At 56.0% G+C, this 24,415-nt stretch overlaps 2 protein-coding genes, 1 long non-coding RNA gene and 2 other non-coding genes across 6 annotated transcripts; 2 read left to right on the top strand and 3 right to left on the bottom strand.

The window, feature by feature from the left end:
- Nucleotides 1–587: 587 nt before the first annotated feature.
- RPS11 (ribosomal protein S11) lies at nt 588–3,681 on the bottom strand. Its single transcript, XM_085216712.1, has 5 exons — nt 3,521–3,681; nt 3,162–3,293; nt 2,227–2,302; nt 1,628–1,757; nt 588–762 (listed from the first exon to the last, which is right to left on the bottom strand). Exons 1-5 carry the CDS (start codon nt 3,533–3,535, stop codon nt 639–641), a joined length of 477 nt encoding a protein of 158 aa, XP_085072838.1. The 5' UTR covers nt 3,536–3,681; the 3' UTR covers nt 588–638.
- On the bottom strand, nt 1,339–1,430 carry LOC116216236 (small nucleolar RNA SNORD35). Its single transcript, XR_004158690.1, has one exon. It is a non-coding gene; the product is annotated as a small nucleolar RNA SNORD35 (small nucleolar RNA).
- LOC116216237 (small nucleolar RNA SNORD35) lies at nt 2,011–2,101 on the bottom strand. Its single transcript, XR_004158691.1, has one exon. It is a non-coding gene; the product is annotated as a small nucleolar RNA SNORD35 (small nucleolar RNA).
- A 115-nt stretch (nt 3,682–3,796) lies between the features above and the next one.
- LOC146545864 (uncharacterized) lies at nt 3,797–8,086 on the top strand. 2 transcript variants are annotated; one of them, XR_014881212.1, is made up of 2 exons: nt 3,797–4,121; nt 6,182–8,086. It is a non-coding gene; the product is annotated as an uncharacterized LOC146545864 (long non-coding RNA). The 2 variants fall into 2 exon arrangements; XR_014881211.1 differs by having other exon boundaries at nt 6,118–8,086.
- Nucleotides 8,087–18,561: 10,475 nt separating this feature from the next.
- Nucleotides 18,562–21,494, top strand: LOC100547716 (olfactory receptor 52B2-like). The gene has a single exon (XM_031552102.2). It carries the CDS (start codon nt 18,778–18,780, stop codon nt 19,867–19,869), a length of 1,092 nt encoding a protein of 363 aa, XP_031407962.1. The 5' UTR covers nt 18,562–18,777; the 3' UTR covers nt 19,870–21,494.
- The last annotated feature ends 2,921 nt before the right edge of the window (nt 21,495–24,415 follow it).

Here is a 24,415-nt window from a genome sequence, read left to right as displayed (position 1 = left end):
GTGTCAACCGCACCCCTCAGCTTGGTGTCACCAATAAATGAGCTGAGGGTGCACTGGAGCCCACCACTGATGGTGTTGAAGAGCACCGGTGCCAAGACTGAGCCCTGTGGGACACCACTGATCACCGCCTCCACCTGAACAGAGCCACTGAGCACCACTCTGAACGTGTCCTACAGAGGGGCTCATTCAGTTCTCAGAACACCTGTAACTACTCCAACTGTAAGCAACTGCCACCTCTAGGCAGATCTATAGGAAAAGCATTTTCTTGAGCACTAATTCTCGTTTGCTTCAACTGCTGACACCACACCCCTTGCAAAATGTGCTCAGAACTTTGTGGAAACACCACGTGGACCTTTCTCATTAAATACGTATCTAAACTGCCCTTTGTACTGGCAGAGGGACAACGCTCATCCCCTGACCCTCACCCACACCACACCTTCATTGCTCCTGAGCAGGAAACCAGAACAGTGCCTGCTTCACACCATCACACACTTCCTCAAGAAACTCGCCCATCCATTTCTGCAGTTCAGTGTGCTTACATGTGCTGCTGCATTCCTATGCTGTTCATTTCACACCATACACATAAGGAAGATTTTTAAAAAGCTTTATTTTTTCCAATTATGCTCCGTATGCTGGCTTTAAAACTTCTGGAACTGCTTCTTGGTGCCAGCGGCCTTCGTGACTTTGAGGACGTTGAACCTGACAGTCTTGCTGAGGGGCCGACACTCTCCCACGGTGACAATGTCTCCAATCTGCACATCCCTGCAAAGAAAGCAACAGCAGAGGTGGTGAATTTGCAGCTGTTTGCTCTGCAGCTCAGATGTGTGCAGTGCACGATGGCGGAAATGCTGCCGTGCAACCACACCAGAAGTGACCTTGCATAATCAGAGCTGCGGAACAAGGAGGTGCAACCTGAAGTGCTGCAGGGATGACTGTGCTGAAATAGAAGCGGTCATCCGCTGAGCTGCCAGCGGTCTGTCACTCCACGTGAGCATCGACTGAAGACATGAGATGCGAGCTTCCCGCAGAAGCAGGATGAGTGCTGAGCACCTGAAGGGAAACCCTTCAGCCATCACGAGTTTCCCTTCCAGTCGCTTACAGACCTGAAGCACTCCTTAGGGCAGCACAGCTGGGCTGGCATTTGGGCTGCACCAGGTACACGCTTCAGAAACAGGCACGAGATGGAAATGGCAGCCTCTCAACCTGCCCCCTCTGCCCTCAGCATTTGCTTTGCAAACACCTGAGCTTTCTTTCTTTTTTTTTCTCCTTTCTCAAGAACTACAGAACTGTAACACTGCGTGGTTCCACAAACACGACAGGCAGACTGGCTGGAACATGTCTGATGGTTCAGCAGTTGCCACCGGCATTGTCAGCATCCCCTTCACCAACAGGGACTCTGAAGACCATCGTGAGTTCAGACATCACCACCAGCAAACAAGTTCCAGGTCAGCAGCAGAAATAAAACCGCCCCTTCCACCCCGACGCGCTCACTCACTTCAGCAGAACCTGGGCTGAGCACCACACAGATCAGACACGCCTGTGAGACATGCAAGCACATCTGCAGCCCTGCGCTGCGAGGATCAGAGCTCTGCCCTGCTGCTGGGGGCAGCGGGGCTGCTGGACACACCTGAAGCAGGGGGAGAGGTGCACAGACATGTTCTTGTGGCGCTTCTCAAAGCGGTTGTACTTGCGGATGTAGTGCAGGTAGTCCCGGCGGATGACGATGGTGCGCTGCATCTTCATCTTGGTGACCACACCTGGGGGTGAGAGCAGAGGGGAGGTGGTGACGGGTGGAAGCATTCAGTGACCGTCAGCAAAATGTGCTGGGGACCTGTTTGTAAGTGCTGGAGAATGGAGAGTTCTAGAGAAGGTACCCCAAATCAGCGGTGCAAAGTATTTAACACGTGAAGGCAGTGCCCCTCAGTTCCAGTCACTTCCTACAGCCAACACTGCCTGCACTGCACCGACCCAGCAGCCACACTGCAGAGAAACGTCACCAACAGCTCCTTGTACCAGGCATCAGCAAAGCCTTTTGGCCTTGTCCTCACAGCCCCTTCACCATGAGGCTTGGAAGACCATCGTGAGAATGGCATCATGTGCAGCTCAAGGACCGGTGCTGTGCTTCCCAGCAGCTCCAGATCAACACTTCTGGGCTCTGTGTGATGATCCACTCTGGTGGCATCATTTGGTTATGGTGCTGCTGCTCGAAGGAGCTGCACAACTCACCTGACAGGATTCGGCCACGGATGGAGACATTACCAGTGAAGGGGCACTTCTTGTCAATGTAGGTGCCCTCAATGGCCTACAAGAGAAATGATGGTCATAGAATCATAGAACGGCCTGGGTTGAAAAGGACCACGATGGTCATCCAGTTCCAACCCCCCTGCTCTGTGCAGGGTCACCAACCAGCAGACCAGGCTGCCCAGAGCCAGGGTCACTGTCTGGACATGCGGCTCTGGCAGCACAGAGGCTCAGTGATGGTGCTGAGGACTTGCGAGTGCTGCGGCTGATACAACAAAAGGGATCCAAAGGAATCTGGACAAGAGCCCACACGAAGCTAATAAGGTTCAACAAGGCCAAATGCAAAGTACTGCACATCAGTTGGAGCAATCCCAGACATGAGTACAGGCTGAGGGAAGTCACTGAGAACAGCTCTGTGGAGGACTAAGGGTTCTAGTCGATGACGTGGACACAAGCCAGCAGTGTGCATTCACAGCCCAGAAGGCCAGCAGTCCCACAGGCAGCACCAACAGACGGGGCAGAGGGCAGGGAGGTGTCTGCCCTCGTGAAGGATCCCATATGGAGCACTGCATCCAGGCCTGGGGTCCCCAGCACAGGAGGGACATGGGGTCGTGGGCCCAGAGATGCTCAGAGGATGGAGCACCTCTCTATGGAGAGGGGCTGAGGGAGCTGGGGGCGTTCAGCCCAGAGAAGGAAACGCCCTGGGGAGACCTCACTGCGACCTTCCAGTCCTTAAAAGGAGCCTATAAGCAGGAGGGGGAGCGGCTCCGTACACAGGCAGCCAGCGACAAGCAATGGGAGACGTCCCTGCTGCAGGGTTGGAACTGAGAGACTCCGCGGTCCTTTCCAGCCTCCCCACTTCACGAGCCCATGAAATGCAGGCTGTGGGAGCGCCGCAGGCTCAGCAGCACAGGCCGTACCTCCTTGGGCGTCTTGAAGCCGAGGCCGATGTTCTTATAGTAGCGGGGTAACTTCTCCTTGCCGCCCTCGCCCAGCAGGGCCCTCTTTTTGTTCTGGAAGATCGTGGGCTGCTTCTGGTACGCCCGTTCGGTCTGAGGCGAGGAGAAACGGCATCACAGGCGGCCTCGGGCCCTCCGAGACCCCACCGCGGCCTCCATCCCGCGGCCTCCCCCCGCCACCCCAGCGCTCGGTGCCCCATCCGTACGGACAGCACCCACCCCGCGGCTCCTCTCCGGCCCCACAGCCGACCCTCCCCCAGTCCCCCGTGCGAGGCCCGGCGGATCGCAGCCCCCGCGGCCCAGCGCCGCGCGGGCCCCACCTGCGTGTCCGCCATCTTGGAGAGCGCGGCGGAAAAGGAGCGCGCGTGGTGCGCGGCGCCGCTTATCCGGGGCGGAACCGGAAGGGGCGGGGAGAACGCCGGAAGTTGCCTTGTGGCGGTGGGGGCGCGGCCTGCGGCTGGGGTTGTGCGCACGCGTGGGGCGGGTGGGGCTCCGGGCTGAGCTGCTGAGAGCGGCGGCTTCGGGCGGACGGGCGGTTCCGGGTCCGGGCCGACGTGGGATGGCGGGGTTGGAGGAGACCCCGTCGTCCCGCCCGCGGTCCGGGCGCCCCCAGCTCGGGGTCCCGGCGCCCACCCGCCGCCTCGGGCCGCCCCGCCCGCCCCCGTTGGCCGCCCCCCGCCCCGTCACCGCTGTCCCCCGCTCAGCGCCTCCTGCGCTCCTCCGCGATTTCTGCTGCTCGCTCCCCTCATCCGCGCTGCTCCTCCCAAGCGCCCAGCCCTGCTGATGTGAGCTCAGCGATTTCCTGCCTGCGCTCTGCTCTCTGCCCGTCCTGTTCCACGCGTGTCCCGGGCTGCTGGCGTCCCGGCCCCACGGCCAGCTGCTTCCCTGTGCCACGAGTGTGACGCTCCTCCAGCCCCGCGGGTGAGCAGGGCTGCAGAGCGGCAACCGCTGGGATTCCCAGCCCCGTTCCCCTTTCGGCCCTGCCCTGCGCAGTGCAGCGCCGTGCTTTGGTGCTGCTGGCCTTGGGGACATCCCTGAGGACTCAGCCCCCCACGCTGAGCCCTGGCGGGGGCACAGGTGATGTCCTCAGCCACGTGGCTGTGAGTGCTGGGCCTTACGGTCAGAGCACCGTGGTGCCCCTTTCCCCAAATCTAAACAGAATTGATTTTCGTGGTCTCTGGTCAGGTTTGGGGTGAGATTTTGGGGCTCCTGACTGCCCAGGAGGGGAGTCAGCTCTTGGAAAGGGGAGATAACAGCAGGACAAGGGAAATGGTTTGAAGCTCAAGGAAGGCAGATTTCAGTTGGCTGTCAGGGGGAAGTTGTTTGCTGTGAGAGTGGGGAGGTGCTGGAACAGCTGCCCAGAGAGGCTGTGGATCCCCGTCCATCCCTGGAGGTGTTCAAGGCCAGGTTGGATGGGGCCCTGGGCAGCCTGGGCTGCTGTGAGATGTGGAGGTTGGTGGCCCTGCCTGTGGTGGGGGGTTGGAGCTTCGTGATCCCTGAGGTCCCTTCCAACCCAAACCATCCTGTGATTCTGTGATTCCTCCATGGAAATCTGTGGTGGCTGGAGGTGTTCCCAATAGTGGGCAAAGCTCCAGTCCTTTGCTGGGGAGGGAGGAGGAAGCAGAGGATTGTGGAACACACAGCCTCAGCTCCATCCCTGGAAGGAGTGTGCCGTGTCCTCCTGTGCTCCCTGTCCCCAAACAAAGCAGGCATGGGGAGGCATTCAGGGACAACCAGCATAGATTATACAGACAGCAAATTGTGCTTGGCCGAGCACAAAGTTAAGGCTTTAAGTGCTTTAAAGCAGTAGCCCATTAAATATTTTGCCTGTTATCTCCCTGACATCTTTCCTGTTAACATCTCGTTAGGTCTTTCATAGAATGGAGTCACAAGGTTGGAAAGGACCTACAAGATCATCTAGTCCAAAGTCCTTTCAACTGTTGTTGACAACCCTGACGATGATCAGTGTTTGGGAAGCAGTGTTTGCGTGTTCTGGACCCCAGTGCTGGGGGTACTGTGTGGGCCAGAGGCTTGAGCCCAGACCCTGCCCTGGGGCACCAAGGCTGCTCTGTGTTCCACGGCATCCTCAGGAAGGCTTAGAGAACTTTATACCAGAGCAAAGATGTTCTCAGATGTACGGTTTGGATTTGGGGTGGTTCTGTGTGGAGCCTGGGGTTGGACTCGATGGTCTTTGTGGTTCCCTTCCAACTCAGGATGTTCTGTGGTTCCATGGTTCAGCAATTCATCGCCACCCAGGAACACCTGAGCAGAACGTTTGGAGATGTGAAAGCTCGGTGTGAGCCGCAAATGCCTGTGCTGTGTCACCCCAGTGCTGTACCCTGAATCCCCCTCCCACCCATTGCTGCGTCTGAGCCCTGAGAGGGTGGCTGAGCTGCTGCTGGCACCCACCTTGTGTGTCATAACGTGATGATTAATGGAGTCCCTTGGGTGCTGTTCCCCCACAACGGAGGGACGCAGTGTCAGGGCAGCTGCCCCTTATGCTTGGTGTCAGCCCTGTGGCACGATGTCCCCTCTATCCCAAGGACATGGCGCAGAGCTGCCTGTTGGCCCTGTCCCACACTCCTCTGCTGACTCTTAGGCCCAGAGCAGGGAAATGGCCCTGGTGTGTCAAAGCACTCAATGATGCTTCTTAGAGTCAGGGCTGTTTCATCAGCCGGGTGGCAGAGGCCTGCTTACAGCAGCTGGCATGGGAAAGCCCCTGAGATCACTGAAAGAAACTCATCGAGGTTAGAAAAACCTTCAAGATCACCAAATCCCAGCTGACCCACCAAGTCCCATCACTGACCCATGTCCCTCAGTGCCACATCTGCTCATTTCTTAAACATCTTTGGGGATGGTGAGCCCATCGCAGCCCTGGGCAGCCTGTTCCAGTGCCTGACCTCCCCTCTCCGTTTAGGAGTTCTGATATCCACTCTAAGCCTCCCTGGAACAACCTGAGCTGTTCTCTCACACCCTGTCAGATGTCACCTGAGAAAGGAGAGCAGTGGGATCTCCCAGAGCCACCGGAGAACCTTCTGTGCTGCTGCCTGTGGATCCTCTCCTCCAGAACCCACATCCTCCTCCTGTGTTGGAGCACTGATTGAAATCAGTGGTACGTGTAGGACCTTAGCTTAAGCCCTGTCCAATTATTCCAAACCTAAAAGAAAGCCAAAGGCTCAGAACCAGTCAGCTCAGTCACATCTCCGGGGTCTGCAGCTTTCATAGAGCATCTGAGCAGAGATCTGCCATTCTGCAAACCATTTATTGCCCCATTCCAGGTGATTTTCTATTGGCTTCAAGTGTGGTACACGGGCCTCAGATGGACTCAGACTCCTTTCCTGAGACATTATTGTGTGAGATTTTGAAACCCAGCAGATCTAAAAGTTGATTTGCAGCGGCTGTGGCACTCTGTCCAGTCTGTACTTGGTCCTGCAGGAAGAGGCACAGTGCATCCTCCTCGTGATCTGCAGCCTCGCACAAAGATGCAGTTAAGTAGGGCAGCGGCAACAGACAATCAGCAGAACAGCTCTGTGGATTATTTACACAGAGCTCAGCCCAGCTGTGGCTGCAGGCTCTGTGCTTGTTCAAGGGCACGGGCTGGGATGTGGTGCTGAGCTGTGCCCTGGGGAAGGCAGCACAGGGGCCACTTCACATGGCGACCACTGGGCATGGTGATCAATTGGTGCAGTGATTAATTAGCACAGCAACCACTGGGCATGGTGATCAATTGGTGCAGTGATTAATTAGCACAGCAACCACTGGGCATGGTGATCAATTGGTGCAGTGATTAATTAGCACAGCAACCACTGGGCATGGTGATCAATTGGTGCAGTGATTAATTAGCACAGCAACCACTGGGCATGGTGATCAATTGGTGCAGTGATTAATTAGCACAGCAACTACTGGGCATGGTGATCAATTGGTGCAGTGACCATTTTGCAGGGCGATTGCTGGGCACGGTGATCAACTGGCACGGCGACCACTTCACATGGCTTACAAGCCACTTCCCAGCTTGCAGTGTCCCTGGCTTTGAAGGAAAGCCAACGCAGAATCAGAGAATTGTTAAGGTTGGAAAAGACCACTAAGACCCCCAAGTCCGACCCCAACTCGCCCCACCATGCCTGCTGACCACGTCCCTTGGTGCCACATCTTCATGCCACTGAACACCTCCATGGACGGCGACTCCGCCACCTCCCTGACAGCTGTGCAACACCAGCCTGCCCCAGTGCAGATGAGGCTCCTGAGCGGGGCCTTCCCTCTGGTCCAGATGCTGGGGTCGCCATGCTGGCTCTGCTCCCGCCCCTGGCATTATGCACTCAGCTCTCACCGTGGCTCTCGTACTCCATTTCCCTGCTGGGTGAGCTCTCGTGCCCCCTGGACAAAACCTGATCAGATTCCCATCGATGGGAGACTCCCATCCCTGGAGACTTTCAAGGCAAGGCTGGATCAGGCCCCGGACAACCTGATGGAGCTGCGGTGTCCCTGTGCATTGCAGGGGAGTTGGACTGGATGGCCTTCAGAGGTCCCTCCCAACACTAAGGATTCTATGATTGTATGATGGGCTTCGGGCAAAGCTGCAGTGCCCTCCACCAGAGGACGGAGCCTGCAGAGCGCCGTGCTGCAGCTCCAAGATTGTGATCTGATGTATGAAGAATGTTAACGTCAGCATGAGCACAGAGAAACGTTATCAGGGAGCTTAGGAAATTAGGGACAGTCTGGAGATCGTCAGAGGGAGGGATTACATCTCCCTGGAAATTTCTTGAAGGTCTTAAAAAAGCAGCGCTGCCGCTGTTTATGCCAACGACTTGATAATCCAATTCCAAATTCATAAATAAAGCTTTGTTCCAAAGTTATTTCAATTTGCCCGGTACCCAGGTACAGAAGAACCGTGTTGCAATTTATTGTTCCCTCTTAATGCGTGTCTGCCAGGAGGGCAGCCAGTCTGAAGTCAGGCAGCACAGAAAATGCTGCGGATGAGCCCTGAATACAAATGCAAAGGAAATTATCTTTTTTTCTGTTGTCAGAAGGCTCAGGTATTCAGATTCTTTCCAATACACAGCTTGGCTTCTATCTGCAGTTGTGTGCAGGGTTATGTTCTGCACGGACAGCCCCCAATTACAGCACTTCTCCCTCTCTCAGAGTGAGCCGCGGGATAGATGGAGCTGTGATCCATCAGGGGGACAGGGGAGCGTGTGGGACAAGGAGGTGTGTTGGCTTCCCGGTGGCTGTGCTGCTCACCACCAGCCGTGGCAGTTCCTGATCGTTGTTTTGTCCCAGCAGACACTGCTTGTACTGCTGTGCACAGCGTTGCTGCACCCCGTGGATGTGCTGCACCGAGTGCTCACCTACAGCTCAGCATGGGCTTTGGAAGGTGGAAGGATGCTATGAGGACACCCAGCACTTCCCTTCGGTCCGCTGAGTTGCACGGAGAGAAGCCGGAGTTCTTCCTGCTCGGAGATCTCCAGAAGCCGCCAGCTGTGGGGCAGCAGAGGGACAGCTGTGCATTGGGCACAGAGGATGGGGGGAGCACCCAGAGAAGTGGGAAGCAGGGCTTGGATCCAGCCGTGCCCAGAGCACTGCCGGAACGGCTGCCGCCTCCCCATGGCAGCGTCCCAAGGGCTCCGTCCTTGGGAGATTAAGCAGAGCCTTCCCTCACCAGCACAATTAGTGCTTTGCCCTCACTGCTGCGCTTCGCTTAAGCAGATTTGTGGGACTGATGCGCTGCTTTTGTGACTAATCCCTATCAGCCTGTTTTAGCAACCCAATTGCAATTCCTGCAGAGAACAGTGACGTCCAGGAGGCCGACCCGTGCCCAGGCCCTGCTCTGAGCTCCCCTCTTGCAGGGAGCACTGGGGGATTTACCTGGGGCCCCGCTGTGCCACTACACGCTGCTGTGGCTCCGGGCTGGCAATGGAAGGAGGTTGTGGTGGCAGGAGGGCTGTGGCCCCACTATACAGAAAAGGGAGAGAGAGGGTCTGCCTGCTGCCCCTGGACGTGTCCCCGCTGGTCTCCATGGGGCTGTGGCACTTTGGAGCCACGCCGATGCTCCACAATTCCCTCCTTGTGATGAAAGCTTACAGAAACTGCAGTACTGGAGGCCAAGCTGGATAGGAGGAGAGGTGGTGGCTTCAAGCTGTGCCAGGAGATGTTCAGGGTGGAAATCAGGGAAAATTTATTTTCTAAAAGAATGGTGGTGCATTGGAACGGGCTGCCCATGGAGGTGCTGGGGTCACCATCCCCAGGGTGTTCAGGAACTGTGGAGATGTGGCACTGAGGGACGTGGGCAGTGGGCATGGGGGGGTGGGCTGGGGTTGGGCTTGGGGATCTCGGAGGGCTTTTCCAACAGTAATGATCTCCCCTCCCCTCCCCTCCCCTCCCCTCCCCTCCCCTCCCCTCCCCTCCCCTCCCCTCCCCTCCCCTCCCCTCCCCTCCCCTCCCCTCCCCTCCCCTCCCCTCCCCTCCCCTCCCCTCCCTTCCCCTTCTCACCAGACAAGTGGCAATTTTGTTAATTGCTGCAGCTTCTGGTGATCCACTTTCTCTCTGCATCCAACTTTCTCAAGGTCAGACAAATTTTGGAATTAATTCTCTCATTAGGAAACTAGATTCTTTCACCCTGCACTTATTTCAGCTCCTCATTCCCTCCCTGCCATTCCCTGCTCTCTTCAATTCAGCCATAGTGCTATGGGAAATTCACCCGCCTCACACCTGACCTCAGTCTTCAATCCCTGAGCCCCTTTGCTGCACCCCCCCCCCCCCCCAGCTCCCTGAGCTGCTGTGCCAGAGCATCACCACTGCCCTGAAAAGAAATCCCCCCCAGTACCCAACCTGAACCTCCCCTGATGCAACTCGAGGCCACGCTGTGCCTGCGCCCATCCATGCAGCACCACTGCGGGGCGGTTCCCATTGCTGGATGGGACACGGGACATCCTATTTTCTTGGCCAACGGTGGCCCCAACCACGGGCAGCACTACTCAGGGTGATGAGAGGGGCAGTTGGATAGATGTGTGCTCAGCATGGTGCAAAGGTTAATGAGTGTGGTGCCCCGTCAGCTGTAGGGGCAGCCAGCACACTGCGTTAGCTCACCTACTGATATTTTACAGGGCTTTCAAAACAGAGCTTGTGCCCAAGGAGAAATATAAACCACAGTGTAAAACAGAAAGCACAGATCAAATCAGTAACCTGCCCAGTAATGAAAGACCTTTCCTCTGCAGCGGGCGAGACCCAATAAACACAGTGCCCTATGGGACAGCCCTGGTGCCTTCTCCTTCTCCTTCTCCTTCTCCTTCTCCTTCTCCTTCTCCTTCTCCTTCTCCTTCTCCTTCTCCTTCTCCTTCTCCTTCTCCTTCTCCTTCTCCTTCTCCTTCTCCTTCTCCTTCTTCTCCTCCTCCTCCTCCTTCTTCTCCTTTTCCATCCCCATCCTCACCCCCATCCCCATCCCCATCCTCACCCCCATCCCATCCCATCCCATCCCATCCCATCCCATCCCATCCCATCCCATCCCATCCCATCCCATCCCATCCGAGAACAATTATGAAGGCAGAAACTGAAGGATTGAGTGATGGAGGCCATGTGTGAGTCGCTCAGCACAGTGTGAGGTTCTGCAGCTTTGTGTCCAAACTCGGATCATCTGCCCAGTGCTGACCCTCTGCTCTGCTGCCCCATAATGTGCTGAACCTGAACCCTCTGCTGCTTCTCAGCCCCACGGAGCTCTGCCCCTCCTGTGTGCCCCCACCCTGGGCAGGCATCTCCAAGGCAGGGGTGGCACAGAGTGGGGTGACATGGAGCTAGAGTGGCACAGAACTGGGATGGCACAGAGCTGGGATGGCACAGAGCCGAGTTAACTCTCCTTCCATATGTTGGATAACACTTTTTGTATTCCATTATCTGTTGAGGAATTTAATTTGTTAACTCGATTGGGTCTGGAGCTCTTCCGGCCCTGAGGGAACTCAGTGTCACTGAATGCTCCTTTCTCCTGCCCGCAGCTCTTGGTCTCAGTGTCCTCATGGGCTTTTTTTCACCGAGCTCCTGGGATGCTCTCATCCCATTGCCATCAGTCAGGGGCACTGCAGCCCTCCCTTTGTTTCCTGATGCCATTGCAGCACTGCTGATGCACGTGTGCTGCTGTTTGGTTCTCTGCACTTCCATCACACGTGGCTCCATCTCATTTCTGAACATTTCCATCCTCCCCTTGAGGACCCTCAGCTCCTGCACTCCCAGACCTGCAGCTGTGGCCACAGTTGTGCTCTGCTCATTGACTGACAGACAGACAGACAGGCACAGACGTACATACACAAACTGACAGATAAACACAGACAGACAGATGGGGCTGTCACGGTGTTTGCTGCTTTGGAGAGTTCCCATTGCACTGCTCCATCGGCAGTGCTGAGCTGCACCTGCACCCCCCAGGTTTCTCCCTGGTGGGGACATCGCTTTCTCTGCAGGGGGATTATGGATAATACATTCTGGTCTAATTAAAATTTGCTGAAGTAATTAGGAGATAATGGCCTCGGTGTTCTTTGGGGTGTGAGGCTTAACAGTCTGATTACTGCATGATTAGATCTCTGCTGGCTATAAGAAATTTCACAATCATGATACCTTCAGCTTTGGAGAACATTTAATTGTTGAAAGCCACCAAATGTCCCCTCCAATGGGAGCAGGGATTGCAAGCACCTGGGCAGTGGGGCCACAGTGGTACCTCCTTCCCGTCCCCATCCCCATCCCCATCCCCATCTCTGGCCCTGTTCTCATCCTCATCCCCATCCTGTCCCCTACCCTGTCCCTGTCCCTGTCCTTCATGGGGGCACATGGGACTGTCAGGTGGGCTGGAACCTGCAGCACCAGAGCACTTCGGATCCCACCATAGGAGCTGCTATTTATCTCCTAGGACAGACTGAGGACAGTATTCATCATGTCCTGGAACAATTCCATCATCTCCTGGGAGGGTACGCACCATCTCCTGGGACAGAGAATCATAGAGGTATAAAGTTGGAAGATCATCTCATCCAACATCATCATCGTCTCCCAGGACATCACCCATCCTCTCCTGGGGACCACTCCAGGCAGAGCAGGGCCTGGTGGAGAAGTGGCACTGAGGGACACAGTCAGTGGGCACGGTGGGGTGGGCTGGGTGGGGCTCAGGGATCTCGGGGGGCTTTTCCAGTGATGGTTCCGTGATGCTATGACTGGATGAGTCGTAGGTGGGCACCAGGCTTATAAAGGCCCCATAGGATCCTTCTGCAGCCCCCTGGATGGTTCCTGCTCAGTGCCACACAGCACTGCTCAGACTGACTGTTAATCAGGAGATAATGAAGTCAGAAAAGAGCAGTAAGTGTCGGGAGGGAGAAATCAGATAAGGGCAGAAAAAGCAAAATGAAAACAATCCCCAGAACAATGACATGCAGTGGTTAACCTGCTTAAGGAAGTGCAAACAAGCAGCAGTGGAAATGAAAACTGGTGCTTGCAGCACCAGGACTAATTACAATAAAAGCAGGTGAAACCACCTCTGTTTCTGATAGCTCTGAGGTGGTTTTGTTCTTTGTTTCACTGATCTGTTCTTTCTGTTTTTCTCTTGGAAAGACAGCATCCGAGTAGAGTCGTCAGCGTTGGAAAAGACCTCCGCGATCATCACGTCCAAGCACTGACCCGCCTCACCTGACCAAAAATGGGAGAGATCCCAGTTCTGTCCTCCGAGGGAGCGGGCTGGAGCCTCTGCTGGGTCAGACCCACGCAGACTGTGGGTGCACTGGTAGATAGGGTGGTTCTGCCATGTCAGCAGGAGGGCTGTATGCTACGAGAGCCACTGGGGACCAGGGGCGAGGTGTTACCTGTGAGACCCATGGTGGGGCTGACGTGCACCACAGTCCCACCTCCACGCAGGTCCCTGCTGGGTCCTGGGGCACTGGGGAGGTGCAGGTGGCGGGGGCAGCCCGACAAGATCTGCCTGTCCTGGGTTGATGGCCGCAGTGATGGAGCTTTAGGGTTGGTGCACGAGATGTGCAGACAAAGGCTCTGCTTTTGGAGCAGCAGTGCTTCTGCCCTTGAAGTGCACTGCAGCCGTACCAGTCTGAGATGGAGGGCTCGGCCTGAGGGCATCCATCCCAGCACCCCCCGGGCAATGCTCATCTTCCAGTGGTGAACTCCTTTCCTTGAGTGCCACAGCCGGGGTCCTGCTGCTTGCCTTTCCTCCACATGGAAGCAGTCACTGAAGATAACTGTTGGCAGTTTGTACCCATATTCTGCTCTGCTCCTATGGCCAAGTGCGCTGAGCAGCCGATGGAGCTGTGGCTGTTCCAATTCACTGTAGGGAAATTGGGCCTTTAAGGATCCCTTCCTACTCAAACCATTCTGTGTTTCCATGCTCAGTGCCCCATCTCCTGACCGTGGGTGTCCCCAGGGATGGTCACCCACCACCTCTCCAGGCAACCTGTGCCAGTGCCTCACCGCCCTCAGTGTAAACAACTTTTTCCTTACATCCAATTCTCCCCTCTTTTAGTTTGAAACCATTTCCCCTTGTCCTATCACACAGACCCTGCTGAAAAGTGTCCCCTCCTTCCTCCCAGCCCCCTTTTGGATAGGCCACCAGAGGGAAGGGCAGCAAATCCAGGTGACCTGAGAAGTGCACCCAGTGCAGTCTTTCCTCCACATGACACCAAATGTCACCTGTGCACCTGAAGTGATCCTCAATGTGTCCTCAGTGAGCAGTAGGAGTGCACTGCTGCCCACTGCCCCAAAGCATGGCTGTGCTGTGTCAGCCTGCGGCGTGGAACCCAGCAGCACTGATGTGGCACTGGTGCTATTCCTTCCAGAAATGGGAAAAGGACAGAAATAGGAGAGCAGCCAACTGCCTGTGAGCTCATAGAAAATAACACGGAGGAGTCTGTGTACAATAACTGAGGATAGAGCAGCGCCCAGCAGCCTGGATTCATAGAAGCACAGGATGGCTTGGCTTGGAATGGAGAGGTTGGTTGGAAAAGGTCTCCAAGATCATCGAGCCCAAATGTCAGCCCATCCCCACCATGCCCCAAACTGAAGAATCGAGCACCATCCCTAGGAGACATGAGGTGACACTGCTGTCCCGTGCAGCGTTGTCATGGCCATGGGAGCAGTGGGACCCAAGTGAGTGTGGCCATGGCCGCAGCACCTGTACAGGTGAGGGCTGGTGCTGCTGTGCTCTGTGTCTCTGTTGCCACACAGGTAAAAGCTCTGTGCTGCCAGCTGTCTGCTTCCAATGGCGCACAGCTGCTTTGTGTGCACCACGATGGTCGTGCTGAGCGGGGCTGATAAATGTGCCGTGGCAATTTGAGAGTGCTGAGGTTGGAGCAGAGCGTGCTGCTGCTGGCACTGCCCTGCCCTGCAACCCGCCTACTGCTGTGGGATCTCCACGTCACACAGGAAAGCTCTCAGGGGAAAGATGGTCCTGGGAGCAAAAATAGCATCTCTGGAGCATCCGTGCTGCTGCTTCTCTGCATTTCTGTTCTCTTGACCTCGAGGCCGTGTGGTGGTTGCTGCCGAGCTATTATGAGCGGTGACACTGTGTTCTGCCTCCTCTTCTCCCAGAAAGAAAACACTTAAAGGTTAAATATATACTGGGCATCGCTCAGTGAGTTCTGTGGTTGGAAATGCAGTCATAAAGCAAATGTTTGGGCAAGCACAGAGTTGAGGGTTTCAGCTTTCCCCCCAGGACAGCACAGCCCAGCAATGGCCCGTGAGCAGGAGATGGGCTCCTCCTGGGCACTTCTGGTTTGAGCAATTCCCCTCCCTCTGGAAGAAGAAAATGCAACCAACTTGGTGTTGTGCCTCTGATCTCTTCATGGGACATTCTTAGTGTTCTGCTTTGGAAACTGAAAGAATCAAGCCCAGTGGTGAAATGAGAGCTGAACTGCAGAGGTGCCTTTTGGAGAGCAGCTGGAGTGCATGTGCTGAGATCTGCCCCATGGCTTCAGACTGAAGCATGCACTGGTGTGGGGCAGGATCTACAGGGAGGGCAGGCTGCTCCCAGCAGTATTTGGCTTCTCCTCTGCTTTGCAGACATCTGGGCAGTGAAGGCATCAGGCAACGGGCTGGAGGAGGCGGGGGCCAATGGCACAGCTCCTCCTGGACCTCCAGAGCTGCAGTGCTGCGTCTCACTCTGACCCACTGCTCCCGGCGTGGGGAGGTGTTCGGGTCCCACGGGGACCTCATTGCTCTGACAGCAAAGCGCTCAGCTCTGAGGAAACGGTGGCTCCAAGCGGCTGTGGGAGAGAAATGCCAAAAGCATCAGCACCGACCCAACGGAGCTCTGCTCTGCTGGGGCTGTGCCAGAGCAGAACTGCGTCTCATCCAGGCTGTGCCGTGATTTCTGCACCCACAGAGTGGGGAGGAAAGCATCGTGTGCTGGGAGGACGAGGACTGTGAAATAAACAGTGATAATTGAAAAGCCTTCAAACAATGGCACAGTGGCTGTGTCAGCAGAGCTGGCAGCACCAGCTGAGTGCGGCCTGGGAACGTGAGCAGGTGATGCCGGGCAGGGAGCAGACCGTGCACAGCCCGTGTGTCCCCACGGCCCCGCTGCAGGGAGAGGCTTCGCTAACGAGGGGGAGCAGGAAGAGGGGAAAACAGCACAGCAAGGAGGGGGCCCTCACCAGGCACTGTGCCGTTGGCTGCCCCCGGGCACGGGGCTGCAGAGGTGCTCCGACGTGTGGCCAGCAGCCCCCAGGAGAGGTTCCAGACCCGGTGCAGAGGGTCCGTGTTCAGTGTGAGCACACATGTGTGTGACGGGGTGGCAGTGCACTCTAAAGCAGCGATGGTGTTTGGGAACTGCTCGCTGCAGTGCGTGCTGTGCCGCCACCATTCCCCAGAGGAGATGATGAGGATCTGAAGGGGGCTGTGCCACGCCGTGCCTCGCAAACCTGGGGGCTGGCGTCCCCTCCTTGCCAGGCTGTGGAGCCCCTCGCCCTCCACGTTCACCACAACTGCGCTCAGTGCCGCTGCTGCAGGATCTCCCCGGGAAGGATCCCACTGCCTGCGCTGCGGCCCTAAAGTATTTCTTACCTCACAGAGACCTCTAGAGTCCACTCCGGAGCACACGGCGTTTTTCCAGCCTGCAGCACGCGGTGCCGGCCCCACAGAGACTCCCCCGTTTCGTGCTGTCTGTGAATGTACCAAGGTGTGCCCTGTCCCGTTGCCCAGACCTCTAGCAGTGATGCTGGATGGACCGGACCCAGCACTGACCCCAGCAGCGCTCTGCTCGTTGCTGACCCCCAACAGATCGTGCCCCACTGCCTGTGGGATGGGGCTTGGTGCACGCGGATGGACCGGGGCTGCCCCAGCACCCGTGGGGCAGCAGCAACTCCGGCCCTGCATGGTGGGGCTGATCCTCTCGGTCCTGGTGTCTCCGGGTCCTCCCAGCTTGGTGCTGTGGGGCACCGGTCCCTCTGACAGCAGACCCGAACTGGAAAGTTACAGCAAACGCTGACAGGAACGTGGGCAGGACTGAGCGTGACTGGTACTGATGGTACCAGGAACCCACCGGGTGTTCTCCAGATGAATGAGATGCAGAGCTCCTGCAGTGAGGGCTGGGCAGGAGAGGGGCAGGAGGTGGCAAAAGAGGGGCAGGATGAGGCAGGGAGGAGCAGGGCGGGTGATGGGCAGAGAGGGCAGTGGAGCAGGGCAGCACTGGGCAGCCCGCGGGGGGAAGCACTCTGTGACTCTGTTGGTGTGCAGCTGATGGAAGTACTGAAGGTGTATCTGCTGTCTGCATGCATTGGTTACATATATTGTTCTGAGCCTGAGGCAGTACAGCAGTGGAACCATGCAAGAAATCACTGCAAGACAAGTTGTACAGAATTCACACTGCTGGTTTCATCCACAAAGAACACAATTACTCTCAGTCACGTTGCTTTGGTTCTGGGTGGAAAGAAATCACCAGTTCACAGAGTCCTTAGGACTTCAGGCTCATTTTTCTGCTGCGTGGACAGATCTTCAACATGTCAGATGCAGGCAGGTGTTTTCAGACCATCTTTTAGTATTGTTTTGCATCCTTCAAACAAAGCTGTCGTTCCAGTTCCTTTATTTGGCCACCATCCCGTATGTTAGAAATGCCTTTGCAGTAGCCATGAGTTACGAGTTATGCAGTTCTGGTGTTCTGGTCAGTGCTGGCCCAGACCAGCAGCTCGACCTGAGCAGGGACCTCTGCAGCTGCTGTGCAGTGTGAGCACACCAACGTGGCCGCTTTGCTGTTTGCAGATCATTGACTGTGGGTTGGAGTCAGAGGGAGGAACCCTTCCCACAGAGACAGGGGCAGAGCTGGGGGCTGCTGGGGAGGTTTCAGAGCACGAGAAGCCAGCGGGCAGCCGGTGGGACAGTGCAGGGCCCATCAGCAGGATGATGCAGGCTCTGCTGCGTGCACTGAGTGAGAGTGCGATGCAAATTGTGGAGAGCAGGAAATGCCTTCACTCACCTGCAGGCTCACTTCTGGTTAATCTTTAATGCAGAGCAGTTTAAAAGCCCACAGAACACCGCAGCTCCTGCTGTGGTTCGGGAGGGGAAGGTTTAACCACGGCCCTCAGCCTTCAGGGGGGACCTGCACTGCTGCCATTGGGGCTCAGCTGAGAGCTGGGCTGACCCTGTGGGATGTGTTGTGCCAGCATCGGTGTTCGGGCAAGGATTCCTGCTTGAAAGGAGCAGAAAGCAGTGAGCTGACAGGTGAGAGAAGTCTGGTTCTGTACCTCTGAGAGGGATAAGGGCTCTCTGCACCCCTGTAAGCAGGGCAGTCAGCACGGAATGGCTGCGGCGCCTGGGAATGTCTGCATTCCTGCAGGTCTGCCCGGGTTTGGCTCTTTGCAGCCTCTCTGGGTTGGGACAAGGATACAAAAAGGGGGGACGAGGACGAGGGGGAACGGTTTTAAACTGAGACTGGGGAGGTTTAGGTTGGATATTAGGGGGAAGTTTTTCAGCCAGAGGGTGGTGAGGCAGTGGAACAGGTTGCCCAAGGAGGCTGTGGATGCCCCATCCCTGCAGGCATCCAAGGCCAGGCTGGATGTGGCTCTGGGCAGCCTGGGCTGCTGGTTGGCGACCTGCACACAGCAGGGGGTTGGAGCTGGATGAGCACTGTGCTCCTTTGTAACCCAGGCCACTCTGTGATTCTATGATTCTATGAAAAAACACTTTATGTCATTTACAAATGGATCAACACGTTTCTGTGGGTGGAAATAGAGGGATAAACTGGTCCAGCAGAAGTTCCAGGGGTGCCAAGACACCCGGCAGCATCAGAGCTGGTTTTATTCCTGACTTAACAAGAGCTCTCAGAAACTGATCCGAACAGATGGAGGCATTGTATTGTTTCATCAAGTGGGGCTGACAATGCCCGCTGTCTGCCACAAAGCAAACCAAGTGCCTTCTTGTGGCAGTAGATAAGAGAGAGAACAGGACCCAACCTGTTGCACAGTTCATGTGGAGGGACGGAGAAGATGTTTTTCGCTCAGACACAGTTCATGGGGGTTGATAGACAAAGATGAATAGATTCCTCTGTGCAGCAAAATGCACCCATTGAGGCCCTCAGCCTCAGAACGGCTCCGTTAGGAGACCAGCTGCAAAGTGGATGCTGCACACAGCAACATTCGTGTGTTGGTGGGCAGGGGTTAACACACGGCATTATTTATCCTGCACTCTTTCCCTTAGTGAGCAGAACTGGGCTGACGCCGGGAGCAGCAGCACCATGTATGAGCTCAACGAAAGCAGCTTCGACCCCATCACCTTCGTCCTGACCGGTATCCCGGGCATGGAGGAGTCCCACATCTGGATCTCTGTCCCCTTCTGCCTGATGTACATCACTGCACTGTTCAGCAACTCCGTCCTGCTCTTCGTCATCGCCACGGAGCGGAGCCTCCACGAGCCCATGTACCTCTTCCTCGCCATGCTGGCCGTGTCCGACCTGATGCTTTCGACCACGACGGTGCCCAAAATGCTGGCGATCTTCTGGTTCAGCGCCCGAGAAATTTCCTTCGACGCCTGCATTACTCAGATGTTCTTCACCCACTTCAGCTTCATCGTGGAGTCGTCCGTCCTGCTGGCCATGGCCTTCGACCGCTACGTGGCCGTCTGCGACCCGCTGCGCTACCCGTCCACGCTGACCCCCTCGGTGATCGGGAAGATCGCGCTGAGCGCCGTGCTCCGGGGCTTCTGCATCATGTTCCCTCCCATCTTCCTGCTGAAACGACTGCCCTACTGCGGGCACAACGTCATGCCCCACACCTACTGCGAGCACATGGGCATCGCCCGCCTGGCCTGCGCCGACATCAGGGCCAACGTCTGGTACGGGCTGACCACGGCGCTGCTGTCCTCTGGGCTGGACGTGGTGCTCATCGCCATCTCCTACGGGCTCATCCTCAGGACCGTCTTCCAGCTGCCGTCCCCCGAGGCTCGCCTCAAAACCCTGAGCACCTGCGGCTCCCACCTCTGCGTCATCCTCATGTTCTACACGCCCGCCTTCTTCTCCTTCCTCACGCACCGCTTTGGCCACAGCATTCCGGGCCACGTCCACATCCTGTTGGCCAACCTCTACGTCGTGGTGCCACCGATGCTCAACCCCATTGTGTACGGGGTGAGGACGCGGCAGATCCGCGAGCGCGTGGTCCGCCTGCTCTGCCCTGCAGGGCAGTGTCCCCATCCCGGCTGTGGGAGCCGCTGCTGAGGGAAAGGGGACACGGGATGGGCTCTGGAAGGCAGCGTGAGGTGTGCTTGCATTGGGGTAATGGGTTTGTCCACCAGGCTCTGGAGAAGCCGAAGGGTTTTTGGATACGTGAGCCATCAGCCCCTTCATTGCTACTGACGCTGCCCCTGAGTGCTCCATGCAGCAGGGATGGGACACGTGGGTCGGAGGAGGAAACATCCATTAAACCACAATGTCCAGTGCCACACTCAAAACTCCACGACAAACCGAATCACGGAATCACACAATGGCCCGGGTTGGAAGGGACCTCAAGGATGATGAAGCTCCAACCCCCCTGCCAACCTCCACATTTCATACCGGCCAGGCTGCCCAGGACCCCTCCAAGCTGGCCTTGAACACCTCCAGGGATGGACGGGGCATCCACAGCCTCTCTGGGCAGCTGTTCCAGCACCTCACCGCTCTCATAGTGAAGAACTTGAGGTAGACAATGGTCTCAAATCCTCACATCCCATAGGGACATTTTTTTCTTACAAAATCGTTTCACAGCACAGCAGTGCTCAGTGTAAAGTGCATGTCCTTTCCTCCCGTACTGCTCTTTGATCACCCACCAATTTGTTGCCATACGTTCGACTTATCCTTCACCACCAGGAGAGCATTGTCCAACGTTTTCTCACTCCTCACTTTGGTCTGCAGATCAGTTGTACCAATCACACTGTGTTCTGCCTGAAGCTGGTGGCAACCTGCCTCAGTGCAACGATGCAGAGTGAGCACCAGATGTATCTGGAGCTTCTCAGTCCCCTGGAAGCATCTCAGCCATGGCTCTGTCTCTTCCATCGTGCAGGGAAGCACAGCAGTCCTTCCATCCGCATCCTTCCATCTGGAGCTCTGCATAGCGTTACTTAGGTGAGTGGGACAGCTCTGCTGTCTTGTCCTTATGGCCGGGTCCCAGTGGCCATTCTGGCTCGGTGGTTAAGTGCCAAAATCTCCATCGCCCATGGGATGAAGAAGAGTAGGGAGTCACCAGAGCCCGGAGACCTTTCTTTCATCTTTCCTTTGTGTTTTATTGGGTGGGGAGTTGAGATAAAGGCTTTCCTCTCCCCCCTGCATCATTCCTGCTCTCTGATCCATATTTTCTACCCCCCACTTGGAGACAATTTTGTGCCTGTGTTGAGCTTGGGGCTTCATGCATCCTGACCAGTGAAACCATCCTCATCTGGGCAGCAACCACAGCCCCTCTGAGTGCAGTGATTTGGGGGCTGTGTCTGGAGGCTGATCCTGCACTCCCACAGCAGTGCCAGGAGCCGGGATGCTCTGCTCCGTGTCAGCAGTGAGACCCAAGGAACTGTGCTGTGTGGTGGTGCCAGGGGCACGAGATGGGCAGGATGAGATGGGCAGGGATGCAGCAACCCAACCCCGCTCCGTTCCGGGCCTCCCAGTGACACTGCTGCAAGTTCAAGAGAAGAAGGAGAGAAGGAGATCCACGGTTTCAGAATTAAAAAAAATAATAACAATTCGTGGCACTTTCAGCACATTTCTTTTTTTCTTTGTGCTTTTATTTTTTTTGTGTGCGCTTTCGTCAAAGCTGGGAAGCCTGTGAGAGGCAAGGCGGAAATGAAGGTCTGTGCATCTGTTCATTCAGGGCTGTTTGCTTAGCAGTGATAACAGAGCCGGTGGAAATGCTGCTCGTACTGCTGTTCTCAAAGCATTTTTGTATCTCTCTTAGCAAAGAGTATTTACGGAGAGCAGCCCACATGATCTCTGATAGGACACTGCATATATCAAAAGCAACAGGTCGGGAGAGCAATCTGGTGTAGCCAAAGCATGAATACATTCAGGCTGCAGTGAGATGCTTTGGGGTTTTCAGGGCTGTCACAGCAGCGCGGAGGTTGGGGTGAGAATCTGGATGCTTGTGTCTGCAGGAGGCTTTGCAGGGACCCCCAGCCCAAAGCACGAGCTGGTTGACAAACCCTTCTGCTGAAGAGGTTCTCCCAAAAGATTTCTGACCAGCTCAAGTGGCAGCTGACCCACAGATTCACTTTTGCAACACAGTTCAGCTCCATGGAGTCTCAGCTCTATGGTTGTTTTTGCTGTCTTCTCTGCTACCCTTCTGTTGCCTCTCCTTGCTGATGATCTGAGGGGTGTAGTTACCTGTAAGCACAGCAGCAGTTTGGCCACAAGTGGGTGTGCTCAGGGCACACAAGTTGGAGTCTGTTGCTGGGAATGGCCCCTCTTATCACTGCCCATCCTGGAGTTAGGGAGCAGTGGGACCACGCTCAGCAGGAGCTGCACAGGTGAGAAACAAAGCAATAGACCCAGCTTCAAAGTGCTTCCAAGCCAAGTATTGGAAAATGCATAGAAAACAACGACAACAGGACACTGGAGCATGTTGCCCAGCGAGGCTGTGGAAGCATTCAAGGCCAGGCTGGGTGGGCTGTGAGCAACCTGATCTGGAGGGAGGTTCCCTGCCTATAGCAGGGGGTTGGAACGAGGTGACCTTAAGTGTCCCTTCCAACCCAAACCATTCTGTGATTCTGATTCTGTGAACAGGAGAGTGCTGGACCACAGGTTGGGTCTTGGCATCCCCGGGTCAGAACAGCACCGTGCTCAGGTTCTGCTGACCTGAGGACATGTCCAGTGTGTGGGAGCCTCTCGGGGGGAAGACATCCCTGCAGGCACCACAGTGTCGCCCAGGCTGAGCAGTCTGGCAGCTTGGGACGGGTTCTGTGTGTACTGGGTGGGTTCATGGCAGGGATTCTGCCGCTCTTCTGGCTTTCCAGGAACAGCTGAACATGAGGCACAGCCCTCAGCCCTGACGGAGGTGCTGGCTGGGTCAGGATGCAGGTCTCATGGGAAAATGTACCTGGGTCAATGAATCACCAGCTGTGCAATTAGTGCCCAGAGGGGCATGCATAATGGGGTATTAGCCAGTTGGTTGGGAAGATTTATATTCATAGCATGGTTAAAATGTTAGCTAAATAACCTGCATGAGCTCGTCGTGCTTCAGGTGCTGAGTCAGGCTCGGAGCTGGGAGGGGGAATGCTCAGCTTCAGTGAGTGCTTCACTGGAGGGAGATGGAGGTAAGCACAGCATTCAGGGTGAACAAAGCCTGATGTGTTCGGGTGCCACATTTACCTTCGTTTCTACCGCTGCCCACACCAGTGCTTTATTAATTGCTCTTCATCTGCAGGCTGCAGTGGTTAATAAATTATAGCAGCAAAGCTGAATGATCTCACTGCGTCTCCCTGCTGTCATCACAGTGTCTTAGTAAATGTTAATTAATAAAAATTCCCAGCACACCTTGTAAGTGGAAAGCCATAAATGGCACATCCTGGTACTTACTCTGTCCTGCCCTGATGTGTTTGAGGTCCCCAAAGGTCCCCAAAGGCCCTCAAAGGTCCTTGAAGGTCCTTGAAGGTTGCCGTGTTGAGGTCGTGGCGGTGGAGGAGGTGCTGGCTGCGGTTCCTCTGACCTCAGCACCCAATGCTTGGTGTGCCTGGGGTCTCTGCAGGTTTCTGGAGGAGAGGCAGTCCCGTAAACACGTTACTCTCTTCTAAAATTGGAAATGAGACAAAGTCAGCAGTGAGCTTTGCAGCAGGAAGGTCTGCTGATCTCCACCAAATTCCTCTCCATCGGGGGTCACAGGAAGCTGAAACAGCCCCTGCCGTGAAGGCAGCGGAGCGGTGCCCGTCGGCTCCTCCACGGCCCCGGGAAGCCCCCGAGCGCCGGCAGGAGGCAGCGACTGCACACACATGACTGCGGTCGGGGCGGTGATGCCCCAGGGGCATCTCTGAGGACGGCCCGGAGGTCTGCAGGGCTCCGCAGTCCCCGCCCGGTTAGCGCTCTACCTGTTGACCGCGGGCCGCGAGATCCCCGCTGCTCCTGGGGGAGCAGAGCTGACGACGCCCCGCGGAGCACCAAACAACCACAGCATCTCACGCTGGCTCTGAGCGGCACGGCAGTGCTGGCACCTGAGGGTCGCGGTCCCGCTGGGCTCCCCGTGGGTTGGGTCAGGGACCCTCGGTTCCGATGGGATTTCTGACTCCAGAGGCAGGTTCTGAACTCTGACTCCCTTTGGCTGGGTGCTCTGCCAGCAGCATCCCTGGGCAGGATGTGCAGTGCAGTGTGCTTGCCTTCTCTGTGGAAGTGGGGAATTTTCTTAAAAATCCCTCCAGCCCTGAAGATTTTGCAGTTACATCACAACCCAAACGTGTCCCAGAAAGGCATCTGGTGACAGCTGTTCCAGGAGCTCAGCTGTATATTTTGCTCTGGTTCCCACCAGCTGTGGTCAGTTGGGTGCCAGAGACTTCTTACTTCAGAGACTCAAACAGCAGAAACGAGGCTGCCGAGTGCAAGTGGAGGGAATAGAGGAGAGGAACCTGAAGTGCCAGCATTCAGCACTTCTAGACGAAATACGGTTCAGAAGTGTGAGTGTCTGAGACCTGAGCCTTGCTTATCACGAGCTCAACTCCCTTTATGCTGTGTTTTACACACTGGTCTTCTTGCCAGTGCACTGATTCACCCAATGCATTCCTTGGCATATCCTCATCTGCCTGTGGAGGGGCTGCCT

The sequence above is a fragment of the Meleagris gallopavo genome, chromosome 1, assembly GCF_905368555.1.
Source record: "Meleagris gallopavo chromosome 1, MGAL_WU_HG_1.1, whole genome shotgun sequence".
Taxonomy (NCBI): Eukaryota; Metazoa; Chordata; class Aves; order Galliformes; family Phasianidae; genus Meleagris; species Meleagris gallopavo.
The sequence above is the reverse complement of the archived record's forward strand: the minus strand, read 5'-3'. Positions and strand labels throughout refer to the sequence as shown.

Excerpts from the sequence above, each read along its gene's own strand:
- LOC100547716 (XM_031552102.2), top strand. The coding sequence starts at position 18,778 with ATGCTGCACACAGCAACATTCGTGTGTTGGTGGGCAGGGGTTAACACA.
- RPS11 (XM_085216712.1), bottom strand. Across the intron at positions 1,758-2,226 it reads CCGTGGCCGAATCCTGTCAG|GTGTGGTCACCAAGATGAAG; the intron begins GTGAGTTGTGCA and ends TCTCACCCCCAG. Across the intron at positions 763-1,627 it reads CACCTCTCCCCCTGCTTCAG|GGATGTGCAGATTGGAGACA; the intron begins GTGTGTCCAGCA and ends CTTTCTTTGCAG.